A 14,554-nucleotide genomic window follows, 5' to 3' on the forward strand; every position below is an offset into this window, starting at 1 on the left:
GAACTTGAGGGACAGGGAGGGGATGGAACAGGGAGGGCTGGCAGCACCCAGAGCCCACGGGCACAAACACCACAGGCCGCCTGCAGGGCTGGGCACACAGCAGGCCCGGCTGCAGGAGGAAACCTGACCAAGGCACAGGACAGCACGGGGACTGACAACCGCAGGGCCCCAGGCAGGGGTGGCCACAGCACACACCGGCTGGAGCAGCAGAGCTGTTACTGGAGAAATGTAGGGTTCTTGTCTTCTTGCAAGAAAGAATTCAGGCGTGAGACAGAGAGTAGTGGGAGGTAAAATAGCAAGGTTTATTAGGGCAGGGACATCCATAAGGATGGACGGGCACCTCTCCAGACAGAGCCTGAGAATGCGCAGTCACTCGGACTTGGGGGCGCGGCTACATGGTTGAGTGGAGAGAGTACACCTGGCCAGGCAGGCGGGCAGCTCAGCAGAGAGGCAGAGGGCTGAGCGTGCGGTCCGGTTGAGGCTGGGGTGGGGGGGTTTAAGGAGAAGGGTCTCTGTCTTCACACATCCCCTCCTGAAACACAGGATTTTATGGCTGTAAATACTAAGAAGCGGGCCGGCGCCGCGGCTCACTTGGCTAATCCTCCGCCTTGCGGCGCCGGCACACCGGGTTCTAGTCCCGGTCGGGGCGCTGGATTCTGTCCCGGTTGCCCCTCTTCCAGGCCAGCTCTCTGCTGTGGCCAGGGAGTGCAGTGGAGGATGGCCCAGGTCCTTGGGCCCTGCACCCCATGGGAGACCAGAAGCACCTGGCTCCTGCCATTGGATCAGCGCGATTCGCCGGCCGTGGCGGCCATTGGAGGGTGAACCAACGGCAAAAGGAAGACCCTTCTCTCTGTCTCTCTCTCTCACTGTCCACTCTGCCTGTCAAAAAATTAAAAATAAATAAATAAATCTTTAAAAAAATAATAAAAAAATATTAAGAAGCTCCTATCTGAGTTTTCCCCTGAAGGTATCAGACAGGAGGAGCCTAGCTGGCGCCATCCTGGGTTCAGAGGAAGGGTGAGCAGGACCCCCTGGAGAATGGGGATCCGGAGCAGGGTGTTTGAGATGCAGATACTGGGGTGCATCTGGGAGACTGTGGAAGATTTGTCAGGCAGAAGGGGCGGGGCCCCCACCTGGCAGGTTATCAGGTAGAAGGGGGCAGGGCAGGATGCGAATACCGGGCTGCCCCTGAAACATTATCGGGATGACTTTGAGATGCAGATGCAGATGCTGGACATAGATGTCTTTTCTCTAGGCCTTTGTCACACACACATAAGCTCATATCTGACTTCCTACCTAACACTATCACGTGGTCAGCCCTGCACCCAGGGCTCCCTGTCACCCTCCTGCCCCTCCGGAGGCCTGCAGGCTGGTGGGGAGCCAGGGCTCTTGGATCCAGCTGAGCCTGGTTTCCCTGGATCTTCCCACGGGCACTGGGCCACAGGAGCAGCCCACGGGCACTGGGCCACAGGGGTAGCCCACGGGCACTGGGCCACAGGAGCAGCCCACAGGCGCTGGGCCACAGGAGCTACCCATGGGCGCTGGGCCACAGGGGCAGCCCACAGGCGCTGGGCCACAGGAGCAGCCCACGGGCGCTGGGCCACAGGAGCTGCCCACGGGCGCTGGGCCACAGGAGCTGCCCACGGGCTCTGGGCCACAGGAGCTGCCCACGGGCACTGGGCCACAGGAGCAGCCCACAGGCGCTGGGCCACAGGAGCTGCCCACGGGCTCTGGGCCACAGGAGCTGCCCACGGGCTCTGGGCCACAGGAGCTGCCCACGGGCACTGGGCCACAGGAGCTTCCCACGGGCACTGGGCCGCAGGAGCAGCCGATGGGCACTGGGCCGCAGGAGCTGCCCACGGGTGCTGGGCCACAGGAGCTGTCCACGGGTGCTGGGCCACAGGAGCTGTCCACGGGTGCTGGGCCACAGGAGCTGTCCACGGGTGCTGGGCCAGGTTATTCTTACATTTTAGCTACTTCTAAAAATGCAGCAAGTGCTATTCTCTCTCCTTTTTCCTCGGGAGCACATGGCTGTCCACGTTGACGTCATTTTCTGAGAAATACCAGTGCGCGTGCGTAGCGTGTCTACACCTGGAATGGGCGGAGCAAGCCACTCTGCAGATGGGTGCTCCCCGTTGAGGCCAACACGCGTGACGCGGCGGCCCACACCTTGCTCCAGCATGGTCAGGTGCTCACCGTGGGGCACCTGCGCGCTGGGAGGTGCGGCTCGGGAGCTTTGTCTCCTGCCCTATGTGTTGGCTATGGAGTAACGTCCATGCAGACAGACACATGGAGCACGAGGCCGGCCCTGTGACTCCCACCAGCCCCAGGGAGGAGCCCAGCTGGTCCCCCAGACCCTCGGGGTCTCCTCGGCCTCCTCTGTCCCCGGAGTGAGACCCCTGGCCTCTCACATCCGTGCTGTTTCCCTGTTTGCAGTGCCGTGAGGGGGATTCTGGGTGGGAAAACGGAGTTAAAAGATCTGTCTTTTGGTGCAGGCTGTGTTGGAACCATGCAGGTTTTTCCCACAGTGTTCACTTTTCTGTGGTGTTCTGAACCCCTCAGGCTTCGTCTCGTTATTCGGTCTTCAGCTGGTTTTGGGGTTCGGCTCCTTCGCCTCACAGAGCGACTGGGGGGTCTCCATCTCCTGGAGCGGAGACGCGGGGTGGCCCAGCTGATTCCTTGGCCGTTTCTCGGACCTCTGCCGCCCCGCCGTGTGGGTTCCCACCCTGACTCGGTTCTTTAACATGAGAGGTGGTTTGGATTTCGAAGACGTCCATTTCAGCGGCGCATTGCGTAAGCCTGGCTTGCGATGCGCGGCGCATTATAAAACCGCTGAGTGCCACGTGCTGTCGGTTCTCACCCTCCTCTGAGCATCATCTTTCTCGGTTCGGTGATCAGCCCGTCAGCGGCCCATCTTCCCACAGTCCTCGGCGGCTTCGTGGTTTGTTCCGCAGTGCGGCTGTCTCGCCAGCTCCTGCTCACGGCTTTCGGTGAACTCCCTTCTACCTACTGGCGATCATATGTCCACTTTCCCCCCACTTATTAAGTGAGATCCTTACTCATTAAGTTCAGTCTTTTGTCTTCTAACATTGGAAATCGAGGCTATGGCTTTCCCCCAAACTACTGCTTTAGCTGCACACTACCTATGTTTATGGTAATATTTTCATCAGTATTAATTCCAAATATTTTAATGTTTTTATTCTTATTTGACTTGTAAGTTATTTCAAAGCCTTGATTTAATTTTCTGAAGATGGGGATTATGTTTATTTATCTTTTTGATTAACAGTTTACTCACAGACACAGGCTATGTTTGGTGTAATTTCCTTGGTGCTGTAAGTAGATAATGTAAATACTGTGTTTTGTGTGTAAACATTATGTTCTTTGAAAACCATACACATTCTCTAGTTGTCTGTAGCACATATATCATGTATAGTATCATATTATTACATACAATATCTCCTATGATATAGATAGTTTCATTTCAAGCTCTGACTGTAGTTTCATATCTTCTTTTTAAAAAAATTTTTATTTGAGAAGTAGAGTTACAGACAGAGAAAAGGAGAGAGAGAGAGAGAGGTCTTCTATCCACTGTCCACTTCTCAATTGGCCACATCGGCTGGAGCTGCACTGATCCCAAACCAGGAGCCAGGAGCTTCCTCCCGGTCTCCCAGGAGGGTACAGGGCCCAAGCACTTGGGCCATCCTCCACTGCCTTCCCAGGCCACAGCAGGGAGCTGGATCAGAAGTGGAGCAGCCGGGACTAGAATCAGCGCCCATATGGGATGCTGCACTGCAGGCGGTGGCTTTACCCGCTACGTCACAGCGCCGGCTCCCGCATCTCTTTTCCTGTGTTGTGAATGCCTTATGCATGATCCTGTAACACAATAATTGTGTGTGTGTGTGTGTGTGCTTTGTTGTTGTTGCGTGCTTTAGAATCTGGTTGGCTGCCAGTCATCCTGAGTTAAACAATTGAAATAGACACCCTGGGAATGGGTGTGGTTCCTCTGTTAGGTCCTCAACAGGTGGAGGGCGTTCGGATCAGTCTCTCAGACCACGACCTGGGTTTGGGTTTGCTTACGTGGTTGCGTTCCAGGTCATGCGCTGTGCGTGTTGGGGGAGTCCCCGCCTCCCGGGGGCGATGTCCTCAAGGCACCGCAGGGGTCTGCGCCCAGGCCTGCTCCTCACAGCAGGGGACAGCACCGTTCTTCTGCCCTCCACGACCACAGTCCCCAGGCTCACGAGGCCAGTGTGGGGACAGCACCCAGGAAGTCTCCGGGTCAGCTCCGCCCCACGCGGGAGGCTCTCTGGGGAGGGACCGCAGGGGCGTGGAATGAAGGAAAGTCGCAGCTTCAGGAAAGCGGTTTATTTGGCCTACATGGGCTTTGCTTTTCCCTGGCCTGAGAGGACCCCGGAGCCAGGACTCCCTGAGGGGACCCCCATGGTCAGGGAGGCATCCAGGTCATTCCGCTACACCCTCCCCCACAGTTCAAAGGAGTCGCTGGGCCCGGGTTCTGGGAGGGGTCCGTGGGTCAGAGCCGCCTGCCCGGGAGCAGCTGGCGTGGAGCTACTGTTTAGCAACAGGTGGGGGTGCTGCAGGAGACCGGTCTGCAGAGCAGCGACGGGCTGGGGGGCTGGCAGCACCCGGACGACGGGCAGGAGGCGGCCACGTACACCACGGGCCTGCAGCTCACGGGCGCACACGGGGACGACGGGCAGGAGGCGGCCACGTACACCACGGGCCTGCAGCTCACGGGCGCACACGGGGATGACTGGCAGGAAGGGGCCACATACACCACGGGCCTGCAGCTCACGGGTGCACACGGGGACGGCGGGCAGGAAGGGGCCACGTACACCACGGGCCTGCAGCTCACGGGTGCACACGGGGACGATGGGCAGGAGGCGGCCACATACACCACGGGCCTGCAGCTCACGGGCGCACACGGGGATGACGGGCGGGAGGGGGCCGTGCACACCACGGGCCTGCAGCTCACGGGCACGCAGCAGGCCACCTGGCTCCTCACGGGCACGCACACGGCAGCAGGCCTGCAGCTCACTGGCACGCAGAGGGATGACTGGCAGGGGCTGGGCGCGCAGCCCGCGGAGCAGCTGGTGTGGCACATGATGGCTGTGGCTGGCTGGTGTAGGGAGCGAGGTGTGATGCCTGCTGCCTCTTCCTCTGGGGTTTTTATACCGGGCCCAGCCCCAGGCCAGCAGAGAAGCGCCCTGCTGTCTTCCTCCTGCCTGTTTTCATGGCCACTCAGCTGCTCATTATCCCGGGAAACGCTCTCCTGTACAAGCCCCACGGCAAACAAGGTTGGCTTGGAGGCCGGTTCCTTCCGTAAACAGAAGATTCCGGTTTGACTCCATGTGGGTTTCATTGTCCGGGCCACTGCTGTGTCCACAGCATCACGGGCTCAACTAAACCACCGCATCCTGGTTTTTTGTTTTCTTGTTTTTCCTTTTTGTTTCGTGTTAGCAGTGAAGACGCTGGGGTAATCACATGTTTTGGATTTTTACTGTACCAACGCAGGTTGGTAACCTGTGTTCCGCGGCCACGTGTGGCCCACTGTTTCTGTAGGCAAAGTTGTGCCGGAGCCCAGCACACTGCCTGTTCCGTATCGTTTACATCTGCCCGCACAGCAGCCGTGAGGTTCTGGCTGGCAAAGCCTGCCCCGCCGGCCAGCCGCCTCTGCACAGCGGTGGTCTGCACAGACCCTTGGACGCCCCGGCGGGCAGGTGTGCCTGGGCCTCAAGAGCCGCCTGGTGGTGGGCAATGAACAACAAAGAAACAGATGCCCGAGAGAACTCCAGCAGGGCCGCGTCCCACGGAGGGAAAGATTCAAAAGACAGAGGAATACCAGGCCGGGGACTCGGGGAGGTGTTGGCCGGATCAGGCAGAGGGTGTGGGCGTGGCGGGGCACACTCTGGGTGCTGGGTGATGGTACAGGTGCACAGATGCAAGCGACCCTGCGCTGGGGGCCTGAGGTTGGGAGTTGGGAGCCACCCAGTGCTGGGGCTGGCGCGCGGCCTCTCTCCACTCGGTCCCTGGTGTGGAACGTGGGGCCTTGAGCGGTCACAGGGTCGTGAGGGCGGAGCCTGTGTAGTGGGTTCATCCTTTCCAGCAGGAGTGAGCCTTCGCTTGCCCCGACTGAGTTGGCCACGGTGATAGTGGGCGCTTACTCACCCACTTTAACTATTATGTGCCCCCAAACGCTTTTGTTTTCGTTCTTTTTTTAAACATTTATTTATTGGCCAGCGCCGTGGCTCAATAGGCTAATCTTCCGCCAGCAGCACCGGCACACCGGGTTCTAGTCCCGGTTGCCCCTCTTCCAGGTCAGCTCTCTGCTGTGGCCCGGGAGTACAGTGGAGGATGGCCCAAGTGCTTGGGCCCTGCACCCGCATGGGAGACCAGGAGAAGCACCTGGCTCCTGCCTTCGGATCAGCACTATGTGCCGGCTGCAGTGCGCCGGCCACGGTGGCCATTGGAGGGTGAACCAACGGTAAAGGAAGACCTTTCTCTCTGTCTCTCTCTCTCTCTCACTGTTCACTCTGCCTGTAAAAAAAAAAAAAGACTTATTTATTTATTTGAAAGTCAGAGTTACACATAGAGAGACAGAGAGGCAGAGAGAGGAGACACAGAGAGAGGTCTTCCATCTGCTGGTTCACTCCCCAATTGGCCACAAGAGCCAGGAGCTTCTTCCAGGTCTCCCACGGGGTGCAGGGGCCAAGCACTTGGCCATCTTCCACTGCTTCCCAGGCCACAGCAGAGGCCCCTGGCGCCCCCTCTTTTGCACACATCTTCCGCTCCTCCACCATCTGCCACGAGTTCAGCCAGCGCGAGGCCCTCACCGGAAGCCAAGCAGGCGCCGGCACCAGAACCATGAGCTAAAATAAACCACCAGGGTTTACAAATGAGCAGGGTCCGGTGCTCTGTTACAGCAGCAGAGAGCAGGCTAAGGAATGGAAGAATGTGCAGAGAGAGGCCATTCAGGGAAACGGGAAGAACCCTGGACAGCAGCAGAGACCACAAGCAGAAGAGAACGACACTGAATTAACAAACACGTTCCGAGGAAGTGAGGGACAGAACTCTCTAAATTTCACTTTTAGAAAAGTACCAGATACAGCTCTAAGAATCTTAGAAATCCCAGTGGTATTAAAAGAAAAACATGGGGGCCGGGGCTGTGGCGCAGCGGGTAAAGCCGCCGCCTGCAGTGCTGGCATCCTATATGGATGCTGGTTCAAGTCCCAGCTGCTCCACTTCTGATCCAGCTCTCTGCTAGCTCTCTCCCCAAATGGGGAGTGAACCAGCAGATGGAAGACCTCTCTCCGTCTCTCTCTCTCTCTGCCTCTCTGTCTCCCTTTGTGTAACTCTGACTTTCAAATAAATAAATAGATCTTTAAAAAAAGAAAGAAAAGAAACGCATTTCGGGGCACGTAGTAGTTAAAGTAATGAAAAGCAACACCAGCACACACTGAAAGCAGCTATGGCAGCGGATGCTTCCCTGGGGAGGGCCGGCGCCAGTAGAAACCGGGCAGGCCAGGCCGGGAGGCGGCGGAAGACGGGCACTGCCGGCCCAGGATCCTCCAGCTCTGGAAGCCCAGCAGCGAGGGCGCAGTGCAAACGCGTTCAGAGGAGCGGGCGCTGCGCCCTCCCCCTGGCCAGCGGCACCGCCACGCGGCTGCTGTCCGGCGCTGGGAGGCTGGAGACACTGCCGGCAGGAAGGCCCCGGGGTAAAAGCCACCCCTCCTCTCTTCCTGACAGCCTGGTCAGAAAATAGGTTATTTCTCCGTGAAAAATTAAACGGAACATTTAAAACTCAGTAGCGTGAACACACGGCCACACGCGGCTGCCCCCAATTCCCTTTGTTGTTAGGGGTGGCTGGAGCTGTGACCAGCGCCGGGGAGAGCCTGCCGGGGCTGCACTGGGACGCCTGCGGCCTGTCCAGGGGCCGGCGGGTCGCTCCGGTCCTCTGGCCTTGGTCAGCAGAGTTCTCAACGTGACTGCAGGGCCTGAGACCCAGTTAGTCTCCAGCTCTGCAGTGTAGTCCTCCCAGGTGCCCTCTGAGCACCACAGTGGCCCTGTTAGGATGCACACGGGTGCCGAGGGCACCTGGTGCAGCCCAGGGAGGGGACAGCACTGCCCTGAGGGGCGGCCGATGGCCTCCCCCGCAGGGCACGGCTGTGGCTGTGGCTGTGGCTGTGGCTGATGGACGCGGAGAGCTGGGCTGGAAGACACCTTGCCCACCTCCTGCCCTCGCCTGGAATCCCACGCCAACCTGCCTGCAGGACTGGAGCTGCCGAGCCCTAGGCCGGGGCTCAGCCCCTCCCTCAACCTGCCGAGGGGTGGCCTGAGGCCCCGTGCCCGCTATGTCCCGCGGGCCCTCTGGGTGCCAGGTCCGGAAGCCGTGGCCGCGCCCCTCAGGTGCGCTCTGGATGCTGTACTGTGCACACCGCTCCTGCCTGACCCCGACAAGGGGAAGCCAGCTTGCGTGACTTGTTCTACCAGCATTGGGCTTTGTCATTCGCCTACCTGCAGTACTAAGAGTGGTTTACCACGTAGCGGTCCAATTCAGGGCCCTCCCGAGCCAGAAGCCACCGAAGCAGGCTCTGGGTTGCTTCCCGTAGGACCCACGTTGGCAGGCCCCAGGACCGACTCCCTCGCTGTGAGGCCAGAGTGTTTGTCACTTTCAAATATGCCCTGTTTCCAGTTGTGTCTTGTTGTAAAGAGAACAGTTTTTACTGAACTTCTATGAACAAGCGCATTGTCATAAAAAATAACAACACAAGGGGCTCCGGATTCTGTCCCGGTTGCCCCTCTTCCAGGCCAGCTCTCTGCTGTGGCCCGGGAGTGCAGTGGAGGATGGCCCAGGTGCTTGGGCCCTGCACCCCATGGGAGACCAGGAGAAGCACCTGGCTCCTGGCTTCGGATCAGCGCGGTGTGCCGGTCGCAGTGCACCGGCCGCGGCAGCCATTGGAGGGTGAACCAACGGCAAAGGAAGACCTTTCTGTCTCTCTCTCACTGTCTACTCTGCCTGTCAAAAAAAAACAAAACAAAACAAAAAACAAACAAACAAAAAAAAACCAAAAACAAAACATAACAACACGAACAGTTTTTGAGTTCTAGAGGAATCAAGTAGGGAGAAAAAAGGAAACGCTTTCATCTTGGTTTATAAAATCCTCTTCACCAGGCTGCTGCCAGTCACGGGCACTGAAAGGCATTTAAGCAAAGAATTGGCCCTGACTGGCGTCAGCAGTTTCACGAACCCATCAGTTGCTTTATCACCGTTCTGGAAATTTCTGTTTAGCTCAATGATCTTAAAAGTATCAGAAAACTATTTAAGAGTACTTGTTAGTCTTCTTAAAATATTTATTTATTTATTTATTTGAGAGGCAGAGTTACGGAGAGAGGGAGAGATGTTTTCCGTCCTCTGGTTCACTCCCCAAACGACCGCAGTGGCTGGAGCTGCTGATCTGAAGCCAGGAGCTTCTTCCGGTCTCCCACGTGGGTGCAGGGGCCCAAGGGCTTGACATCTTCCACTGCCTTACTGGGTGCATTAGCAGGGAGCTGGGTCAGAAGTGGAGCAGCCGGGACTCGAACCAGCGCCTACAGGGGATGCCGGCACCGGGCACTGAAGCTTAACCTGCTACACCGGCCCCATTTGTTAGTCTTTTTAATAAATCTATAAACTTTTTAGAGAAGAATTGAAAGTGTGGATGCCAAAGGACTTAAGATAGCTCAGAGAGTTTGGCCAGTGACAGGAGCTCAGCCATGTTGTGGTGTCCTGAGACGAGAGCTGTGAGTGACCGCACCGCACCAGAACCAGCGGCTCTCATCACTCCTAATCACTTTACAACTTCTGCGTCAGGAACACGCGAAAAAATGAACTCTTTCAGGAATTAGCTTTCCTACGGAACCAAAAACCTAACACCCACAGCTGCAGCATAAGAACTGCATTTGAACACACACAGTCTTTGTTTCTGCCTCCGTCACACAGAGCAAAGAAGAATCTCTGTGCTGTGACTGCCTCTGCGCGGGCTGCACTCCGGAAGATGGTTTAGAGAATGAAGAAACCAAACAGGGATTCGGTGTTTCGCCTGGTGGTTACGACACTTGCACCCCACTTCAGAGACCTGGGTTCAGTTCCCAGCTCCGGCTGCAGACTCCGGCTGCTTGCTAACGCGGCCCCGGGCCAGCAGAGACAGCTGCAGCGACTGGGCCCCTGCTGCTCACATGGGAGACCTGGACTGTGTTCCTGGCTCCTCGTGCACCCCTGCCCAGCCCCTCTGTTCAGCTCTCCCACATGGGTGGCAGGGACCCAAGTTCTTGGGCCATCTTCTGTTGGCTCCCAGGGTGTGCCCCTTAGCAGGAAGCTGGATCAGAAGCGGAGGAGCCAGGCACGTGGATATGGATGGGGGGGTCCCGTGTGGGGATTTAACTGCTGCGCTGAATGCCTGCCCCCAGATTTAAAAAAAAAAACAACAACAACATTTATTTATGTATTTGAAAGGCAGAGTTACAGAGAGGTTGAGGCGGGGGGGGGGGGAAGGTCTTCCATCCGCTGGTTTACTCCTCACATGGCCAAGGAGTCTGGAGCTGGGCTGGTCTGAAGCCAAGAGCCAGGAGCTTCTTCCAGGTCTCCCACATGCGTGCAGGGCCCAAGGACTTGAGCCATCTTCTACTGCTTTCCCAGGCCACAGCAGTGCGCTGGATCAGAAATGGAGCAGCAGGGACTTGATGCTGGCACTGCAGGTGGAAGCCTTACCGGCTATGCCACAGCACTAGCCACTAGATTTTGCTTTATTAAAAATTATCTGAGAGACAGAAAGATAGGTAGAAAGAGGGAGAGGGCTCTCATCTGCTGGTTCACTCCCACACAGACACTGCCACTGGCTGGTTCACACCCCAAATGCCCAGAATGCTCCAGGCTGGGCCAGGTTGAAGCTGGGGACTAGGAGCTGCATCCTGGTCTCCCACATGAGTGGCAGGGACCCGGCCTCCATCCTGGTCTCCCACGTGGGTGTCAGGGACCTGGCCTCCATCCTGGTCTCCCACGTGGGTGGCAGGGACCCGGCCTCCATCCTGGTTTCCCACATGGGTGGCAGGGACCCAGCCTCATCCTGGTCTCCCACGTGGGTGGCAGGACCCGGCCTCCATCCTGGTCTCCCACGTGGGTGGCAGGACCTGGCCTCCATCCCGGTCTCCCACGTGGGTGGCAGGGACCCGGCCTCCATCCTGGTCTCCCACGTGGGTGGCAGGGACCCGGCCTCCATCCTGGTTTCCCACGTGGGTGGCAGGGACCCGGCCTCCATCCTGGTTTCCCACATGGGTGGCAGGGACCCAGCCTCATCCTGGTCTCCCACGTGGGTGGCAGGGACCTGGCCTCCATCCTGGTCTCCCACGTGGGTGGCAGGACCCGGCCTCCATCCTGGTCTCCCACGTGGGTGGCAGGGACCCGGCCTCCATCCTGGTCTCCCGCGTGGGTGGCAGGGACCCGGCCTCCATCCTGGTCTCCCGCGTGGGTGGCAGGACCCGGCCTCCATCCTGGTCTCCCGCGTGGGTGGCAGGACCCGGCCTCCATCCTGGTCTAACCCGGCCACTGAGCCCTCACTGCTGCTTCCCGGGTGTGCACTGGCAGGAAGCTGGGGTCAGGAGCTGGAGAAGGGACTCCAATGTGGGATGTGGTTCTGGGCTGTCTTCTCATGAACCAGTCTATGTCCAGAATCTGTCACACTGCCAGGCAGGCCTCTGGGCTGGCTCCTGAGGTCTGGGCTAGTTACTGGAATCTGTGTTGGTTACTAGAATCTGGGTTGGTTACTGTATCTGGGTTGGTTACTGTGGTCTGTGTTAGTTACTGGAATCTGGGTTGGTTACTGTATCTGGGTTGGTTACAGTGGTCTGGGTTGGTTACTGTGGTCTGTGTTAGTTACTGGAATCTGGGTTGGTTACTGTATCTGGGTTGGTTACAGTGGTCTGGGTTGGTTACTGTGGTCTGTGTTGGTTACTGGAATCTGTGTTAGTTACTAGAATCTGGGTTGGTTACAGTGGTCTGGGTTGGTTACTGTGGTCTGGGTTGGTTACTAGAATCTGAGTTGGTTATTCTGATCTGGGTTGGTTCCTGAGGTCTGGGTTGGTTACTGTGGTCTGGGTTGGTTACTCTGATCTGGGTTGGTTCCTGAGGTCTGGGTTGGTTATTCTGATCTGGGTTGGTAACAGTGGTCTGGGTTTGTTACTGGAATCTGGGTTGGTAACTATGATCTGGGTTTGTTACTGGAATCTGGGTTGGTTACTGTATCTGGGTTGGTTACTGGAATCTGGGTTGGTTACTGTGGTCTGGATTGATTACTCTGGTCTGGATTGATTACTCTGGTCTGGATTGGTTCCTGAGGTCTGAGTTAGTTACTGAGGTCTGGGTTGGTTATTCTGATCTGGGTTGGTAAGAGTGGTCTGGGTTGGTTAATGGAATCTGGGTTGGTAACCATGATCTGGGTTTGTTACTGGAATCTGGGTTGGTTACTATATCTGGGTTGGTTACTGGAATCTGGGTTGGTTACAGTGGTCTGGGTTGGTTACTGTGGTCTGTGTTGGTTACTGGAATCTGTGTTAGTTACTAGAATCTGGGTTGGTTACAGTGGTCTGGGTTGGTTACTGTGGTCTGTGTTAGTTACTGGAATCTGGGTTGGTTACTGTATCTGGGTTGGTTACAGTGGTCTGGGTTGGTTACTGTGGTCTGTGTTGGTTACTGGAATCTGTGTTAGTTACTAGAATCTGGGTTGGTTACAGTGGTCTGGGTTGGTTACTAGAATCTGGGTTGGTTATTCTGATCTGGGTTGGTTCCTGAGGTCTGGGTTGGTTACTGTGGTCTGGGTTGGTTACTCTGATCTGGGTTGGTTCCTGAGGTTTGGGTTGGTTATTCTGATCTGGGTTGGTAACAGTGGTCTGGGTTTGTTACTGGAATCTGGGTTGGTAACTATGATCTGGGTTTGTTACTGGAATCTGGGTTGGTTACTGTATCTGGGTTGGTTACTGGAATCTGGGTTGGTTACTGTGGTCTGGATTGATTACTCTGGTCTGGATTGATTACTCTGGTCTGGATTGGTTCCTGAGGTCTGAGTTAGTTACTGAGGTCTGGGTTGGTTATTCTGATCTGGGTTGGTAAGAGTGGTCTGGGTTGGTTACTGGAATCTGGGTTGGTAACTATGATCTGGGTTTGTTACTGGAATCTGGGTTGGTTACTGTATCTGGGTTGGTTACTGGAATCTGGATTGGTTACTGTGGTCTGGATTGATTACTCTGGTCTGGATTGGTTCCTGAGGTCTGAGTTAGTTACTGTGGTCTGGGTTGGTTATTGAGATCTGGGTTGGTTACTGTGGTTTGGGTTGGTTACTAAGGTCTGGGTTGGTTACTGTGGTCTGGGTTGTATCTGGTTGTATTGTATCTGGGTTGGTTACTGTGGTCTGGGTTGGTTACTGTGGTCTGGGTTGGTTACTGGAATCTGGGTTGGTTACTATGATCTGGGTTGGTTACTGTGATCTGGGTTGGTTACTCTAATTTAGGTGGTTACTATGTTCTGAGTTGGTTACTGGTATGAGTTGGTTACTGGTCTGGGTTGGTTACTGTAATCTGGGTTGGTTACTGTAATCTGGGTTGATTACTGAGGTCTAGGTTGGTTACTGGAATCTGGGTTGGTTACTATGGTCTGGATTGGTTACTGATCTGGATTAGTTACTGTATCTGGGTTGTTACTTGAATCTGGGTTGATTACTGTGGTCTGGTCTGTGTTGGTTACTATATCTGGGTTGGTTACCATGGCCTGGGTTGGTTACTGTATCTGGGTTGGTTACTATGTTCTGGTTTCATTACTGGTCTGGATTGGTTACTGTATATGGGTTGTGACTGGAATCTGGGTTGATTACTGTGTGGTCTGGGTTGGTTGCTGAGGTCTGGGTTGGTTATTGAGATCTGGATTGGTTACTATGGTCTGGGTTGGTTTCTGCAGTCTGGGTTGGTTTCTGCGGTCTGGGTTGGTTACTATGACCTGGGTTGGTTACTAGTCTGGGTTGGTCACTGCGGTCTAGGTTAGTAGCCAACAATGGGGCTGCCCACAGGACATTCGGAAGCAGTGACCTTTGGGCACAGGCCGTGTGGGTCTGAGGCTGAGCAGCTGCTGGGCAGGCGTGCTCGGAGCGTGCCCTCTGAGTGTGGCTGTGGTCATCTGTGTGAGCTGTGGTCTGGAATGGGTGCTGTCCGGCAGTCGTGTGTAAAAACCCCTCTTGATACCTCTCAGCTTTGCTTGATTTTTTGTTGGGGTTGGCACAGTCTGACGGTAACAACTCTCAGAGGTGCGTGGGCTGCTGAGGGAGTCCTGCTGCATCTGCCCTGTGTGGTACCTGCCATGTGTGTGCCCTGTGTGTGCTGTCGCCTGCCCTAGCCAGCAGGCCGCATCCCCTGTTTACCCTGGGCGGGGCTGGTGCTCCGCGTTCTGCCCAGCGTGCACTGAGCAGTGACATTGGACATCTGACATCACGCCTGCCTCCTGACACCCTCCTGGGCCCCG

General features: G+C 56.3%; 2 protein-coding genes across 3 annotated transcripts in view; one reads left to right on the plus strand and one right to left on the minus strand.

The window, feature by feature from the left end:
• The window catches only part of TSPEAR (thrombospondin type laminin G domain and EAR repeats), a 155,952-nt gene that overhangs the window by 26,576 nt on the left and 114,822 nt on the right, over positions 1–14,554 (plus strand). The window lies entirely within an intron of this gene.
• Positions 4,348–5,154, minus strand: LOC100342509 (keratin-associated protein 12-2). The gene has a single exon (XM_017339782.3). It carries the CDS (start codon positions 5,117–5,119, stop codon positions 4,571–4,573), a length of 549 nt encoding a protein of 182 aa, XP_017195271.2. The 5' UTR covers positions 5,120–5,154; the 3' UTR covers positions 4,348–4,570.

The sequence above is a fragment of the Oryctolagus cuniculus genome, chromosome 4 (assembly GCF_964237555.1).
Source record: "Oryctolagus cuniculus chromosome 4, mOryCun1.1, whole genome shotgun sequence".
Classification (NCBI taxonomy): domain Eukaryota; kingdom Metazoa; phylum Chordata; class Mammalia; order Lagomorpha; family Leporidae; genus Oryctolagus; species Oryctolagus cuniculus.

Excerpts from the sequence above, each read along its gene's own strand:
- LOC100342509 (XM_017339782.3), bottom strand. The coding sequence starts at position 5,119 with ATGTGCCACACCAGCTGCTCCGCGGGCTGCGCGCCCAGCCCCTGCCAG.